The 12,745-nt window shown below is 44.4% G+C and overlaps 1 protein-coding gene across 1 annotated transcript in view; it reads right to left on the bottom strand.

The window, feature by feature from the left end:
* LOC100082873 (allantoinase, mitochondrial-like) overlaps positions 1 to 502 on the bottom strand; it is a 31,930-nt gene extending 31,428 nt beyond the window's left edge. The window contains exon 1 of the mRNA XM_029068452.2: positions 236 to 502. Coding sequence (XP_028924285.1) covers positions 236 to 269 — 34 coding nt within the window. The 5' untranslated portion in view covers positions 270 to 502. The remainder of the gene's footprint in view (positions 1 to 235) is intronic.
* Positions 503 to 12,745: the final 12,243 nt, after the last annotated feature.

The raw sequence follows: 12,745 nt of genomic DNA, 5'->3' as shown, positions 1-12,745 counted from the left end.
TGAGTAGCAGAGCCAGGACTAGAACTTCATCTCCACTCCTTTCAAGAGGCCTCACCATGCTTTCCATAATGTTGAGTAACATATAATAAAAATCAAGACATTCCTTGATCCCAAGATCTCCCTGTCAACAACTAGTTTTTAAGGTATGGAACTCAAATTAAGCACCTGTGAGCCCAGGATCAGTATGTTCCCTCTCGATTCTCCTGCCTGATGATTTTGTTTCTTCAGCACTTACCTATTTGGGTGGGTTGACTGCTTCGCTTAGACATTTGAAAATCCTTCCACGGGGGTGATCTCCACAGAGGTTGATAAAGAACTCTCCTGTAGACATGCGATTTCCTTGATTAGGTATTCTCCCGAGAGTGCTCTTTCTCTCTCTCTCTCTCTCTCTCCCACATACAAACACAGGCGCAAAAACAAAATAGTTCTTTGTTAAAGCTGTTACCACTCAGAAAATCTGCCTTAAGTCTGTGTGTCACTAGTTAAATAAGCTAAAAAAATGTGACCTTTCTCCCCTTTCCAGTTCCACTCCCGTCTCCACCCTTTCCTGCTTTTCCTTTCTCCCTCCCCGACTCCTCCCAACAGAGGGCAGAAAAAGAGTTTTCACCTTTAGCTTTTAGGGTGCTTTATTTTTATTTAATTCTTTAAAAGAGTGACAGTGTCTCATACCAGCGAATGCTAGAAAGCCAAGCACCAGAGTCTGAGTTTCAGAATGGGAAATTGCAGGCAAACACTTGCAGGGAGACAGAAGGTGAGAAGGTGGACTGCCTTCTCTGTGATCCTCACACATTTTGTCTAGATTAGAACGACGTAGTCAATCAATCTGCAGTTTTAGTGAATTGCCTGGGAGATGATCCTTGCCTCAAGGAGAGCAGCTTGGCCTAGTGGGAAAAGCACAGGCCTGGGAGTCAGGGGTTCTAATCCTGGCTCTACCACTTGTCTGCTGAGTGACCTTGGACAAGTCACTTAGCATCTCTTTGTCTCAGTTTTCTCATCTGTAATATGGAGATACAACACTCTGTTCCCCCTCCTAGTTAGAATGTCCGGAACAGGGACTGAGTCCAACCTGATTATATTTTATTTACCTCAACACTTACAACAGTGTTTGGTACCTAGTAAATGCTTAACAAATACTGTCACCACCACCAAGAAGTTCACGAAACTGTCACAGCCGGTGTATTTAGAAGCCTAGGCTGCAAATCCCCAGAGTCCCCACTACTTTCTCCCACTTTTGTCTGTCTCAAAGACAGGAAGACAGATGGTAAGAAGAGACAAATTTGTACATTTTAAGGATTCGCCCTAGGCTTTAAACTAGCCTATCTCTGCTTTGGAAAGCTACTGAAAAGAAAATCCAAAGTTTAAACCAGAATGCTCAACAAAGTATACTGACCATCGCAGGTCAATATTTGCTAACTGCAGGCACAGAGAGGTGGTCAAATTGTTAAAAATTAAACTAAAAATTAAACCGTTCTTATTCTGGGTAATCTTTTCTCAAACCTTCGGTGGAAAACTGAATTTAATAATGGTAGAGGCATAAGAAACCAAGATTTTTGTTCTTCAGGAAGTCCCACGGTTCTGTGTTTCTAACTGACGTCGAGAAGTGTTACATTCAGTAAAGGTTTCAGCGACTCAGTGGTATTTGAGTGATTACTGAGAGCGAAACACTATACTAAACACAAGGAGAGTACAACTGAAACAGGAAACATGTTCCCTATTCTCAAGGAGCTTCCAATCTAATGAGAGAGAAAAATGGAAATAGAGGAAACAGAGGAAGGACAAGGTTATAACAAGTAAATAAGATACAAGTACAAATAAATAAAGATGAAATAGCTGACAAATCGGATATGCAAATATACACGTGTACGTAAGTGATAAGGAGAAACCTCACAACGAAAGAAAATGATTACTTTAGGATGAATTTCTCTTCAATTTGGCTTTTACCTTTCGAATTTAATTGTTGAATATAGGGAATCATTCCGGCCAGTCGTATCCAGTTACCGTGGGTTTCACGGATCATACAAAGTTGTCCTTCCTATTGGAAGAAGACACCACTGATGGTGAAATTCCCCTAGGAGTGTGTGCTGGTGCGTTTGGCTGAAAAGTCTAATATGGGGCCATAGTCATTGCTGCACTGTGCACACAAAAAGTTGTTTCTTGTTGTGTTGTGGTGCTTAGTATCTACTGCACTTGATGCTGTTTTCTCATCGTGCGAAGCTTTGGCTCCAGGAGACCCATTCTCTCCTTGATGGCAGTGAGCCATGCGGGTCTATCCTCAGCAGTTGACTCCCAGTTTCCAAGTGCAAGGCAGCATTGTCTGAGACTCTGTTTTCCCATATCCTTCAAATTCTTCTTGCTTTTGGTTTCCCAGTTTCAGTTCTCCAAACAACAGCTGTCCTGAGTTTCCCTCTGTCTTTCATTTTCCTCACACGTCCCACCCAGGATAGCTGTGTTAAAGGAGAGCATAGTGCCGATGCCAGGAGACTGAGTACATTCTTAGAACTTCTTGATTTGTGATCTCATCTGGCCATTTGATATTGACCATGGAAAGTAAGTGATGTTGGCAGAACTGTTCAAGGAGCTGCTTGTGTGGGGTCCAGTTCTCATAGCCAGAGAGAAGATAATAATAATGATGGTATATATTAAACACTTATTACCGCCTAGCACCGTTCTAAGCACTGGGGTGGATATCAGGTAATCAGGTTGTCCCACACGGGGCTCACAGTCTTAATCCCCATTTTACAGATGAGGTTAACTGAGGCACGGAGAAGTTAAGAGACTTGCCCAAAGTCATACAGCGGACAAGTGGGGGAGCCGGGATTAGAACCCACGTCCTCTGACTCCCAGGCCCAGGCTCTTGCCACTAGACCCCGCTGCTTCTCAAGGTAAGGCAGCACTGTAGACCTGTGGTTTGATCTGAAGCCTAGAGCCAGACTGTCGCCATGTTCCCAGAGGATGTACAAGCCTTCTCGATTCTGTTTTCTCTTTCCCCGTCTATCACTGCTTCAAGGATCAGAGCTTTTAGAAATGGTAAAAGTCTATTCCAATCAGAGAAGCAAGTGGAATGAATTATAAGGGCCCTTCTGGGTCTCTGCCTGATTCCATTTTCTTCCCATCCCACCAAAGTCCCTTAAATCCCACTTCCTCAACTACACACTTACCTCACTTCCTCTTACGTTAGGTATTTCCAGACCTAGTCTTCTCTAGTATTAAGGAAGTTATAATTGTAATTCTCTAACTTCTGTACTCCTAACAATGATCTTTTTTCTCCTGCTTCCTAAAATAAGGAGCTACATTCATTTATTCATTCATTTGTATTTATTGAGCACTTACTGTGTGCAGAGCACTGTAATAAAAGCTTGGAAAGTACAATACAGCAATAAAGAGAGATATTCCTGCCAGCGGAGCACAAGTCATGGAGGATGTTCCAAATAACTTTCTATTCGTCTCCATCTTCAAAGCCCCACCTGAAATCCCACCTCCTCTAGAAGGCTCAGTGGAAAGAGCACGGGCTTTGGAGTCAGAGGTCATGGGTTCGAATCCCAGCTCTGCCACTTGTCAGCTGTGTGACTGTGGGCAAGTCACTTCACTTCTCTGTGCCTCAGTTACCTCATCTGTAAAATGGGGATTAAGACTGCGAGCCCCACGTGGGACAACCTGATTCCCTTGTGTCTACCCCAGCGCTTAGAACAGTGCTCTGCACATAGTAAGCGCTTAACAAATACCAACATTATTATTATTATTAGAAGGCCTTCTCTGCTAAATTTTCTTCTCCCAAGTTCATATAGTACCAGCTACCACATCAACCCTGTGATGCTTACAGCCACTGGAAGCCCCTAGGTTCATATCAACTTGTGTGCTTTACTATAGAAACACTTACTTATTCACTTATCCATCTCTCTTCTGGTTATAGCCAATTTTATAGCTCTTTATCTCCCGAATAAAATAATTTTTTTGTCTCTCTCGCCCTCTTTGTAGTCTTTAAAGCCAGGGATCATGGATTTCATCTCTATGTATTCCCTTGCGTAGATAGTACAATGCTCTGTATACTGTAAAAACTCAGTGATTAGTATTGATTGCTTGCTCCGACAGAAGCAGCGTGGCTCAGTGGAAAGAGCCCGGGCTTCGGAGTCAGAGGTCCTGAGTTCGACGCCCGGCTCTGCCACTTGTCAGCTGTGTGACTGTGGGCAAGTCGCTTGACTTCTCTGTGCCTCAGTTACCTCATCTGTCAAATGGAGATTAACTGTGAGCCTCACGTGGGACAACCTGATTACCCTGTATCTACCCCAGCGCTTAGAACAATGCTCTGCACATAGTAAGCGCTTAACAAATACCAACATTATTATTACATTATTAAGTTTAAACCGTGTACAGTCTTCTTGGTTGTGAGTTTTCTTTTTCTTTACTGATGCCCTCCATGGATTTGATCAAGGGATCTGGGGTTCCGTCTCTCGGTTATTTAGAGGGCATGTCTGTAATAGCAGGGAATCTTGCTTGTGAATATGAATGCAGGTATTAGCAATGTCAGACTTATTACCTAAATTGAGAAATCAACTGCTCTTGATTCTACTGAATGTTCCCTACTACACTACACAACCTGATTTTTGAAAAGTCACTCAAGTAGTTTCAGAAAAAGTTGGGATTCCCATATTAACAACATTATTATTATTGTTTTTTGCTTCAAGGCATTATTTCCTAGGGCCAAGCTCAATCACCAAAAGAGTGTCCAGAAGAAATCTCCTAATTCCCTAGTCCAGGAGACACATTTCCACTGTGAGGGAGGAATCTCTTCTTCCTCAGCATTATCTCTCTAGCATTGTATTTCTGGTCTACTTCTGAATACACGTACAGACACTGTTGAAAATCATTTTATGAGCAGGAATAAGATACAACTTCTTCACGTCCACAAAGGGGCAGCCTAAAGGAAGTACAGGACAATATTCTGTGCGGTAATTCAAAACCACTATCAAACCCACAGACTCTCAGTAAAAGCTTATTAGACTACAAAATCATTGTATATTTGGCTTCTGTCTTGCCCCAAACAGGTATTACTTTGACTGAGACTACATATATACCACACCAAAAAAATGTGAAGAATTAATCCCCTCGCTCCTTTGTCCCAAGGTCGAATTGCTTGTTCTCTGAGAGTCAAGCAAAGATTTAATTTGAGCCACTTTTGTTGCCAATTTATTTTTTGAAGTGATATTTTCTTTTCCTGAATCCAAATAAATCCTCTACAAGCACTATGCTGTTTTGAGGAATTGGAACTAACGTTATCTTTTGGTCAACCACCACATCCTTAATCCTGCTACAGTGCAGCTCTGAGTTCTTTAAATGCCTTTTTGCAGTAATAGCAGAAACAAAGTGGGAGCCAATATAGATAGCAAGGTAGTTTTTTTCTTTTTGTTTTTTTAATGGTTTTTAGTAAGTGCTTAATGAGGGTCAGGCACCATACTGAATAGTGAAGCAGACACAAGCTAATCAGGTTGGATACATCCCAAGTCCCACATGGGTTCGCAGTATTAATCCCTATTTTACAGGTGAGGAAACCGAGCTGCTGAGAAGTGAAGTGACTTGCCCACGGTCACACAGCAGGCAAGTGGCAGAGCTGGGATTAGAACTCAGGTCCTTCTGACTCCCAGGCCCATTCCTCATCGTGGCTCAGTGGAAAGAGCACGGGCTTTGGAGTCAGAGGTCATGAGTTCAAATCCCAGCTCTGCCACTTGTCAGCTGAGTGACTGTGGGCAAGGCACTTAACTTCTCTGTGCCTCAGTTACCTCATCTGTAAAATGGGGATTAAGACTGTGAGCCCCACATGGGACAACCTGATTTCCCTGTGTCTACCCCAGCGCTTAGAACAGTGCTCTGCACATAGTAAGCGCTTAACAAATACCAACATTATTATTATTATCCACTGGGTCACATTGCTTCCCATTTGATTCATGAAGGATACAACCAGTGAGTATCGACCTGGACATTTACTTGTCAGAAGTTCAAGAAAACAAACTACACCCAGTGCTCCTATAGTAATAATGTTGGTATTTGTTAAGCGCTTACTATGTGCAGAGCACTGTTCTAAAGCGCTGGGGTAGACACAGGGTAATCAAGGTTGTCCCACGTGAGGCTCATAGTCTTCATCCCCATTTTACAGATGAGGTAACTGAGGCACAGAGAAGTGAAGTGACTTGCCCACAGTCACACAGCTGACAAGTGGCAGAGCTGGGATTCGACCTCCCAAGCCCAGGCTCCTTCCACTGAGCCATGCTGCTTCTCTGCTTGTAATGGTATCTTTCAGGCACGTTCTATATGAAGAGCACTGTAACAAGTGCTCCCCTCTCAGGGTCACACCTGGAAAGTTTCCAGTACTCTAAGCGTCTCGGCTACGAGAGGGAGAGTCAGGCAGAGGCCTGTCCATTCCATTCCTAGTTTGGGCAGTGGCTAGCCAGTGGCAGGCAACCTGCTACAAGTCAAAACTCACCCAATGCTGGGCAGCAGCGGCACGGGAGAGAGTAGAGGGAGGACTCTCGAGTTTACTGCGTGGAAGGCGGCAACGGTAAACCACGTCCATATTTTTACGAAGAAAACTCCGTGAGTACGTGACCAGAATGATCGCAGATGGAGAGCGGGGCGTTGTGGGAGAGATGTGTCCGTGGCGTCGTTATGGGTCGGAAATGTCTCGACGGCATAAGACAAGACAAGTCTGGGAAGCGGAGTGGCTCAGTGGAAAGAGCAAGGGCTTGGGAGTCGGAGGTTGTGGGTTCGAATCCCAATCTGCCACTTGTCTGCTGTGCGACCTTGGGCAAGGCACTTAACTTCGCTATGCCTCAGTTACCTCATCTTAAAATGGGGATGGAGACTGTGAGCTCCATGCGGGAAAACCTGATGACCTTGCATCTACCCCAGAGCTTAGAACAGTGCTCAGAACATAGTAAGCTCTTAACAAATACCATAATAATAATAATTATTATTATTATAAGTGACAAGTGCTGGGAAAGAATACACACAGGGGAATTAGGCATGTGGCCCTCAAGGGACTCACAGTAAGAAAATAGAAGTCAGGAGGAAGGGACTGGAGACAGACCCATCAGGTCTGATAAAACAGTAAAACAGAAAAGACAAGGACAAATGCACAACATGCACAAAATAAAAACAAAATTTAGTGGGGAGCTGTGGCTAGGGGAGAAGAATTCCATGCTCTTAAAAGCTCAGAGTTCAAGGCACACAACTTGTAGCAGCCGCGTGTCTTCTCAAGGGTCTTTGAAGGCTTCAGGCTTTCAAGTGCCATTCTCTTTCCAGCCGGGGAGGTGGAAGGCAAGATGGGATGGAGTCTTCTTGGTGGCGTGCGGGACAGCCAGTGTCGGTTCCCAGGAAAGCAATGTGGCTAGCTCTCGGGGGGGGGGGGGAAGGGGTGTGTGTGTGTGTGTGTGTGTGTCTCGAGGAGAGGGGGAATGAGAAAAATGAGCAGCTGCTTTTATCATCATGGTAACGGTGGGCACAGAGCATGTTGAGAGCAGGGGCCCTCGGGAACCAGTACCAGTTGAATTGTTTGGCCACAGTGGAAAGGGAGACAAATTGATTTATTGCAAAATTCTGTGTTAAGGAAAATTGTCCTTGTAGTAATCACCTATGGTGTGCAGTGGGTACACAAGGCTACTAATGACCAAACAGCACATGTTATGACAGAATTAATTGCGTGCGAAATGCGTTTTCTTTTTCTAAAATGTCCTTCTGCACTCGTCTCCCCATTCTTCAAAAAACCTAATCCATATGCATTCCTTTCTGTTTATAGCAGAAACTCCTGACCACTGGCTTCAAAACACTCCATCGGCTCTCTCCCTTTTACCTATCCATTCTCTTTTCCCACCTCACCCCGGTTCGTCCTCTTCACCTCTCTTTGCTCATGCTCTGCTTGCCTCTCCTTTCTCCGCCTCCATGTTGAAAGCCTTCCTGCTATCTGGAGTTCTCTCTCCTTTCCAGCCCATCAGGCCATAGCTCTCCTCAACTGCAAAGCCCTTTCAACATCACATCTCCTCTAGAAGGCCTTCCCTGATTAATTTTTGCTTTTCCCCAGGTCAGTCCCCCTTCTTCCACATCCCTTTCCACCTCATCTTTATATTCTCCCAGTTATGCCCTTATGCACTCGTGGCTGTTCTGCATAGATTGACTTGTAGACCATCTATTACTAAAGGACTCTGTCATCTACACTGCCTATTTTCCTTTCTCTTCTGATTTCTATAAATGACTCTGGGTCTCTCTCAGCATACTGTAAAGTCCTCCAGGGTAGTGACTGCATCTTCTAACTCTACTGTACTCTCCCAAGTGCCTAATGAAGCGCTCCGCACGATGTAGGCACTCAGTGAATACTGCCGAGTCTTAACTTGCATCACTATGTAATCTGTTGGATTATTAGCATTTATGTAGATAGGAAAAGACCATTAGGTGGCTCGGAGTAGGAGATGGGATAGAGAGAGGGGACAAGAAGGAAGAGGAGAAAGATCAGAGAGCAGGTAGAGACAGAGAAGGAGGGAAGAGATGAGAAGAGAAGGAAGAAGAAAAGGGGAGAGAGAAAGGAGAGTGAAGAAGGGCTACTCACCAGGGCAATTTTCATCATCCTCCATCACCACTCTCCCACTGGCCAGGCCCTCAGCCATCTCCCCGCTCTGCATCACAGTACCTGAGTGGAAATGGCTGTGAAATGATTGGATGGTAAGAATACCAGGGAGGAAGAACAGTAGGGGATAGGTTCATTCTCCTCCTATTTTCTCTGGTGATGGCAATAACCAAAGAGATCCTGAATAAACAAGTTCATCCAGTGATTGTTCATGGGAGTTTGGGACAGTAGGAGCAGCATGTTCTACTGGAGTGAGCACGGGCCTGGCTGTCAGAGTACCTACGTTCTAATCCCGGCTTTGCCACTTGCCTGCTGGGTGACCTTGGACAAGTCACTGGGGCTCGGTTTCCTTATCTGTAAAACGGGGATTCAATTTCTGCTGTCCCTCCCTTGTAGAATGTGAACCCCATTTAGGATGGGCACTGGGTCCAATCGGATTAATTTGTATCTAACTCAGTACTGGGAGAAGCGTTTGTCACAGAGTAAGCACTCAACAGATACCATAGCTAATTAACTCATTCAAACCTCTTCAGAAACTCCCATGAACAGAACAGACCAGCGGAGATTCTCCTACCACCAGAATGTAGGAGAGAAGGAAGAGCCCGGACATCTTCACTGTTTTCAATCCACCAGCGGTATTCATTGAGCACTTACTGCATGCAGAGCACTTAGGAGAGTACAATATAGCGGAGTTGGTAAACACTTTCTCTGCCCACCTCCTTCTCCTTCCTGCTGCAGTGGGGTTGCCTCCGGCCAACCTGTCTGAAAGGTGGCATCTTGGATCCATGTGTTTATCCCCTTCAGAGCCCTTCTCTTCTGTTTGCGAGCCTGCTTCTTGGTATCTTGATGACGGATAAGCCTCCATTCAAGAAGAAAATCCATGTACTAAATGGTGCCCAGCAGGCTGACCCGTATGCTTTAAAACGTTTCTAAATATTTCTTTGGCCTACCCTATTTATGGTGCCCCCATTCAATTCACCATCCGGTAGTTGCTGGGTACCCAGGCATCTCTGAGTCGCCTCACGTGTGCTACCCGGTGGGATGTTTACCGTGGGCTTTGCTTTGATTCTGTGAGCTGGCCGTATTCCAGGACCTCGTGGTTGGTGATCTTGTCCTGCCGTTAGATATCGCACGTGGTCCCTGAGGGACATTCTGGCCAAAAATCCCAGAGAAACTGACCAAGAAGCTGGTTACGTCTTCTGTGTATATTCAGGTCTCGTGGCCGTGTGAGTGTTTGGACACCCTCTATTGATCTCCTCCCTAGCCTGAGGGAGTTTTCCATTATGCCACTTTTCTGCTGTGTGACTTTGAGCAAGTCGCTTGACTTCTCTGCGCCTCGGTTACCTCATCTGGAAAATAGGGATTAAGACTGGGTGCCCCATGCTGGACAGGGACTGTGTCCAATCTGATTAGCCTTTTTTTATGGTATTTGTTCGACACCTATTATGTGCCAAGCACTGTTCTAAGAACTGGGTGTTGGGGGGTGGTGGTAGAAACAAGATTATCAGATTGGACACAGTTCCTGTCCCACACGGGGTTCACAACGTAAGTAGGAGGGAGTAGGATTTCACCCCTATTTTACAATTGAGGAAACCGAGGCACAGAGATGTTAAGTGACTTGCCCAAGGTCACACAGCAAGCAGTTGGCAGAGCCGGGATTAGAAACTAGGTCCTCCGACTCCCGGGTCCAGATTCTTTCCACTAGGTCACACTGCTTCTTTTATATCTACCCAGGCATTTAGTACCATGTCTGGCACATAGTAAGCACTTAACAAATACCATCTTTAAAAAGCAAAAACCAAACCCTATCAACTTCTCGAAAGCCAATCTGGATTTATTCATTCTACTTTCTATTTCTTTGTCAATCCAGTTTATGATGACGTGATTGGTCAGAGTGAAAGATCTCCGCTTGGCTCTTTCCCCCGTGCCTTGGAAGGAAAGCTCATTTTTTACAGTAGGTCTATTCCTACTCAAGCATTACTACATCACCATCCTTGAACAAGTAATATGGGATCTGAAAGGTGGAATTAGAACGTACTTCTGATCCATCAGGAAGAGTTTGGTGCACTGCTCTGCACATAGAAAGCCCTCAATAAATACCATCTATTGATTGATTGATCCCACTATGCCAGGATAAAGGGGCAGTCACTGCAGCTCGAAACAAGGTAAGTTCAAAAAGAAGCACTTCTTTACAACAGTGGGTGAAAAACATGTGGATGTGTTACCACAGGAAGTTGTGAAGGCTGAAAATTTCAGCCAGTTTAAGAGGGGTTTGGATAAATTCATGAACGAGAATTTCTTACTACACTTCTCACTTCAGTCTACTAATGCCAACCTACTCACTGTAACTTGATGTCATCTATCTTGCCGCTGCCCCTGTCCCTAGCCTGGAACTCCCCTGGTTTTCATGTCTGACAGACCACCACCCTCCCCACCTTCAAGTCTTATTAAAATCACATCTTCCCGAGGCCTTTCCTGACAAAGCCCTCACTTCCTATACTCCCTCTCCTTTCTGCTTCACTCTTGCATTTGGTCTGCATCCTTTATTCATCTCACCTTCAGCCTCAAAAGCACTTACGTACATATCCATAATTTATTCATTTATATTAATGTCTGTCTCTTCCTCTAGACTGTAGATTCCTTGTGGGCAAGGGAATGCGTCTGTTTATTGTTATATTGCCCTCTTCTAATGCGCTGCACAATACTCTCTATAAATACTACTGAATGAATGAATCTCCACCAACTCTATTCCATTATACTGTCCCGAGCACTCAGCACATAGTAAGCACTCAATGCAACAGATTGATTGATTTTATAATTGGTTTTTCAAAGGAAATTCAGAGATGAAGAGGGAAAAGTCAGGTTGCTCGAAGCCCCTAGAAGGGCTTAAGTAGATTCCTGGATATTAGGTCTAGAGGATTATTAGATGGGAGTTAGATTTAGATCAGTGTTCTGAACTCAGAACGTGTTGAATAGGTAATCATTGATGATAATAGACTTGCCTTTGATTCAAAGATGCTGATGTTAATTAGGACTGCCATTAAGAGAATCTTTTGCACATTCTGCCCATGAAAATCCCACAGGGCAATGTTTTAGGCCCCTTGTAATTTGGGCTGAGCTGTGTTCTGTTGGCTCGCACTACGGTCTTTCCCCTAACAAGATTAAATGGAAAAGTAGGGACGTTAGACGGTACATCCTCAAGTAACGGGAAGGTTGACAAGAGAAGCAGCCAACTCACAGTTTGTCTAAGGATTGTGCTGCCACTGGAGACAATATCAGCTTGGAGAGACTGCTGGCAGATGCAATAGTGGCCTTGCTTATATCAAGCAAATTCTCTCATATTAAGCAAGGCCGTTAATGGATCAGCCTAATATTTCTGTCCTGGAAATTCAAGATTTTAAGGTTATTGACCTGAATCTCACTGATCTGGAAGAACATTCCTTTTACAAATCCTTTGATCCATAAATCACAAACACTCCAAGGGAAATTAAATATTGCTCCTTATCTCCATTTCATTGCAGAGTGCCCTCCCCCCCCCCCCCAAAAAAAAAATCAAAACAGAATGGGGAAAAAATACATTATAGAAAATAAGTAAGTTCTCTTGGGACCACTTGCCTCTTGCAGACAGAATCAGAGAGGCTGTGAATGGTTATTTTAAGTTGGTGAATATCCCTAAGGCTATACCAGTGCATCAGTTGTGAGTAAATATTGCACAGAAAAAAATCTTGCCCTGTTGTGATCCACTTTTCCTCACCCTTCTTTTCCCCAAGAAAAATGAGGCACCAAGGAAATAAATTTAACTGTGTCTTTCCAAGAGGAGTCTGAAGTGTTCTCTATAGTGATTTTCATAAATTTCCACAACTGGAGGCGAGGTAGATTGCATTATTGCTCTTACTTTCCTACGGGAAAAGATGAGGCCCGGAACACTTCCGCTGACTTTCTCGGTGCTATTTAATGAGTCTGACAGATGGGATTACAGATGGGACTCGAAACCAGAAATTTTATTCCTCTTCTGGCAGGACAGCTGGATTGGCTGTGAGAAGCGTAGTGGGAAGTCCCTGGCATGAAGCCTGGAGAGGTGTAGGGGTCCAGAGCCCATTGCAGCCAATGATGTGTACTGTCATTCATATCCCATGA

This window comes from Ornithorhynchus anatinus, chromosome 7 (assembly GCF_004115215.2).
Source record: "Ornithorhynchus anatinus isolate Pmale09 chromosome 7, mOrnAna1.pri.v4, whole genome shotgun sequence".
NCBI classification, from domain to species: domain Eukaryota; kingdom Metazoa; phylum Chordata; class Mammalia; order Monotremata; family Ornithorhynchidae; genus Ornithorhynchus; species Ornithorhynchus anatinus.
The sequence above is the reverse complement of the archived record's forward strand: the minus strand, read 5'-3'. Positions and strand labels throughout refer to the sequence as shown.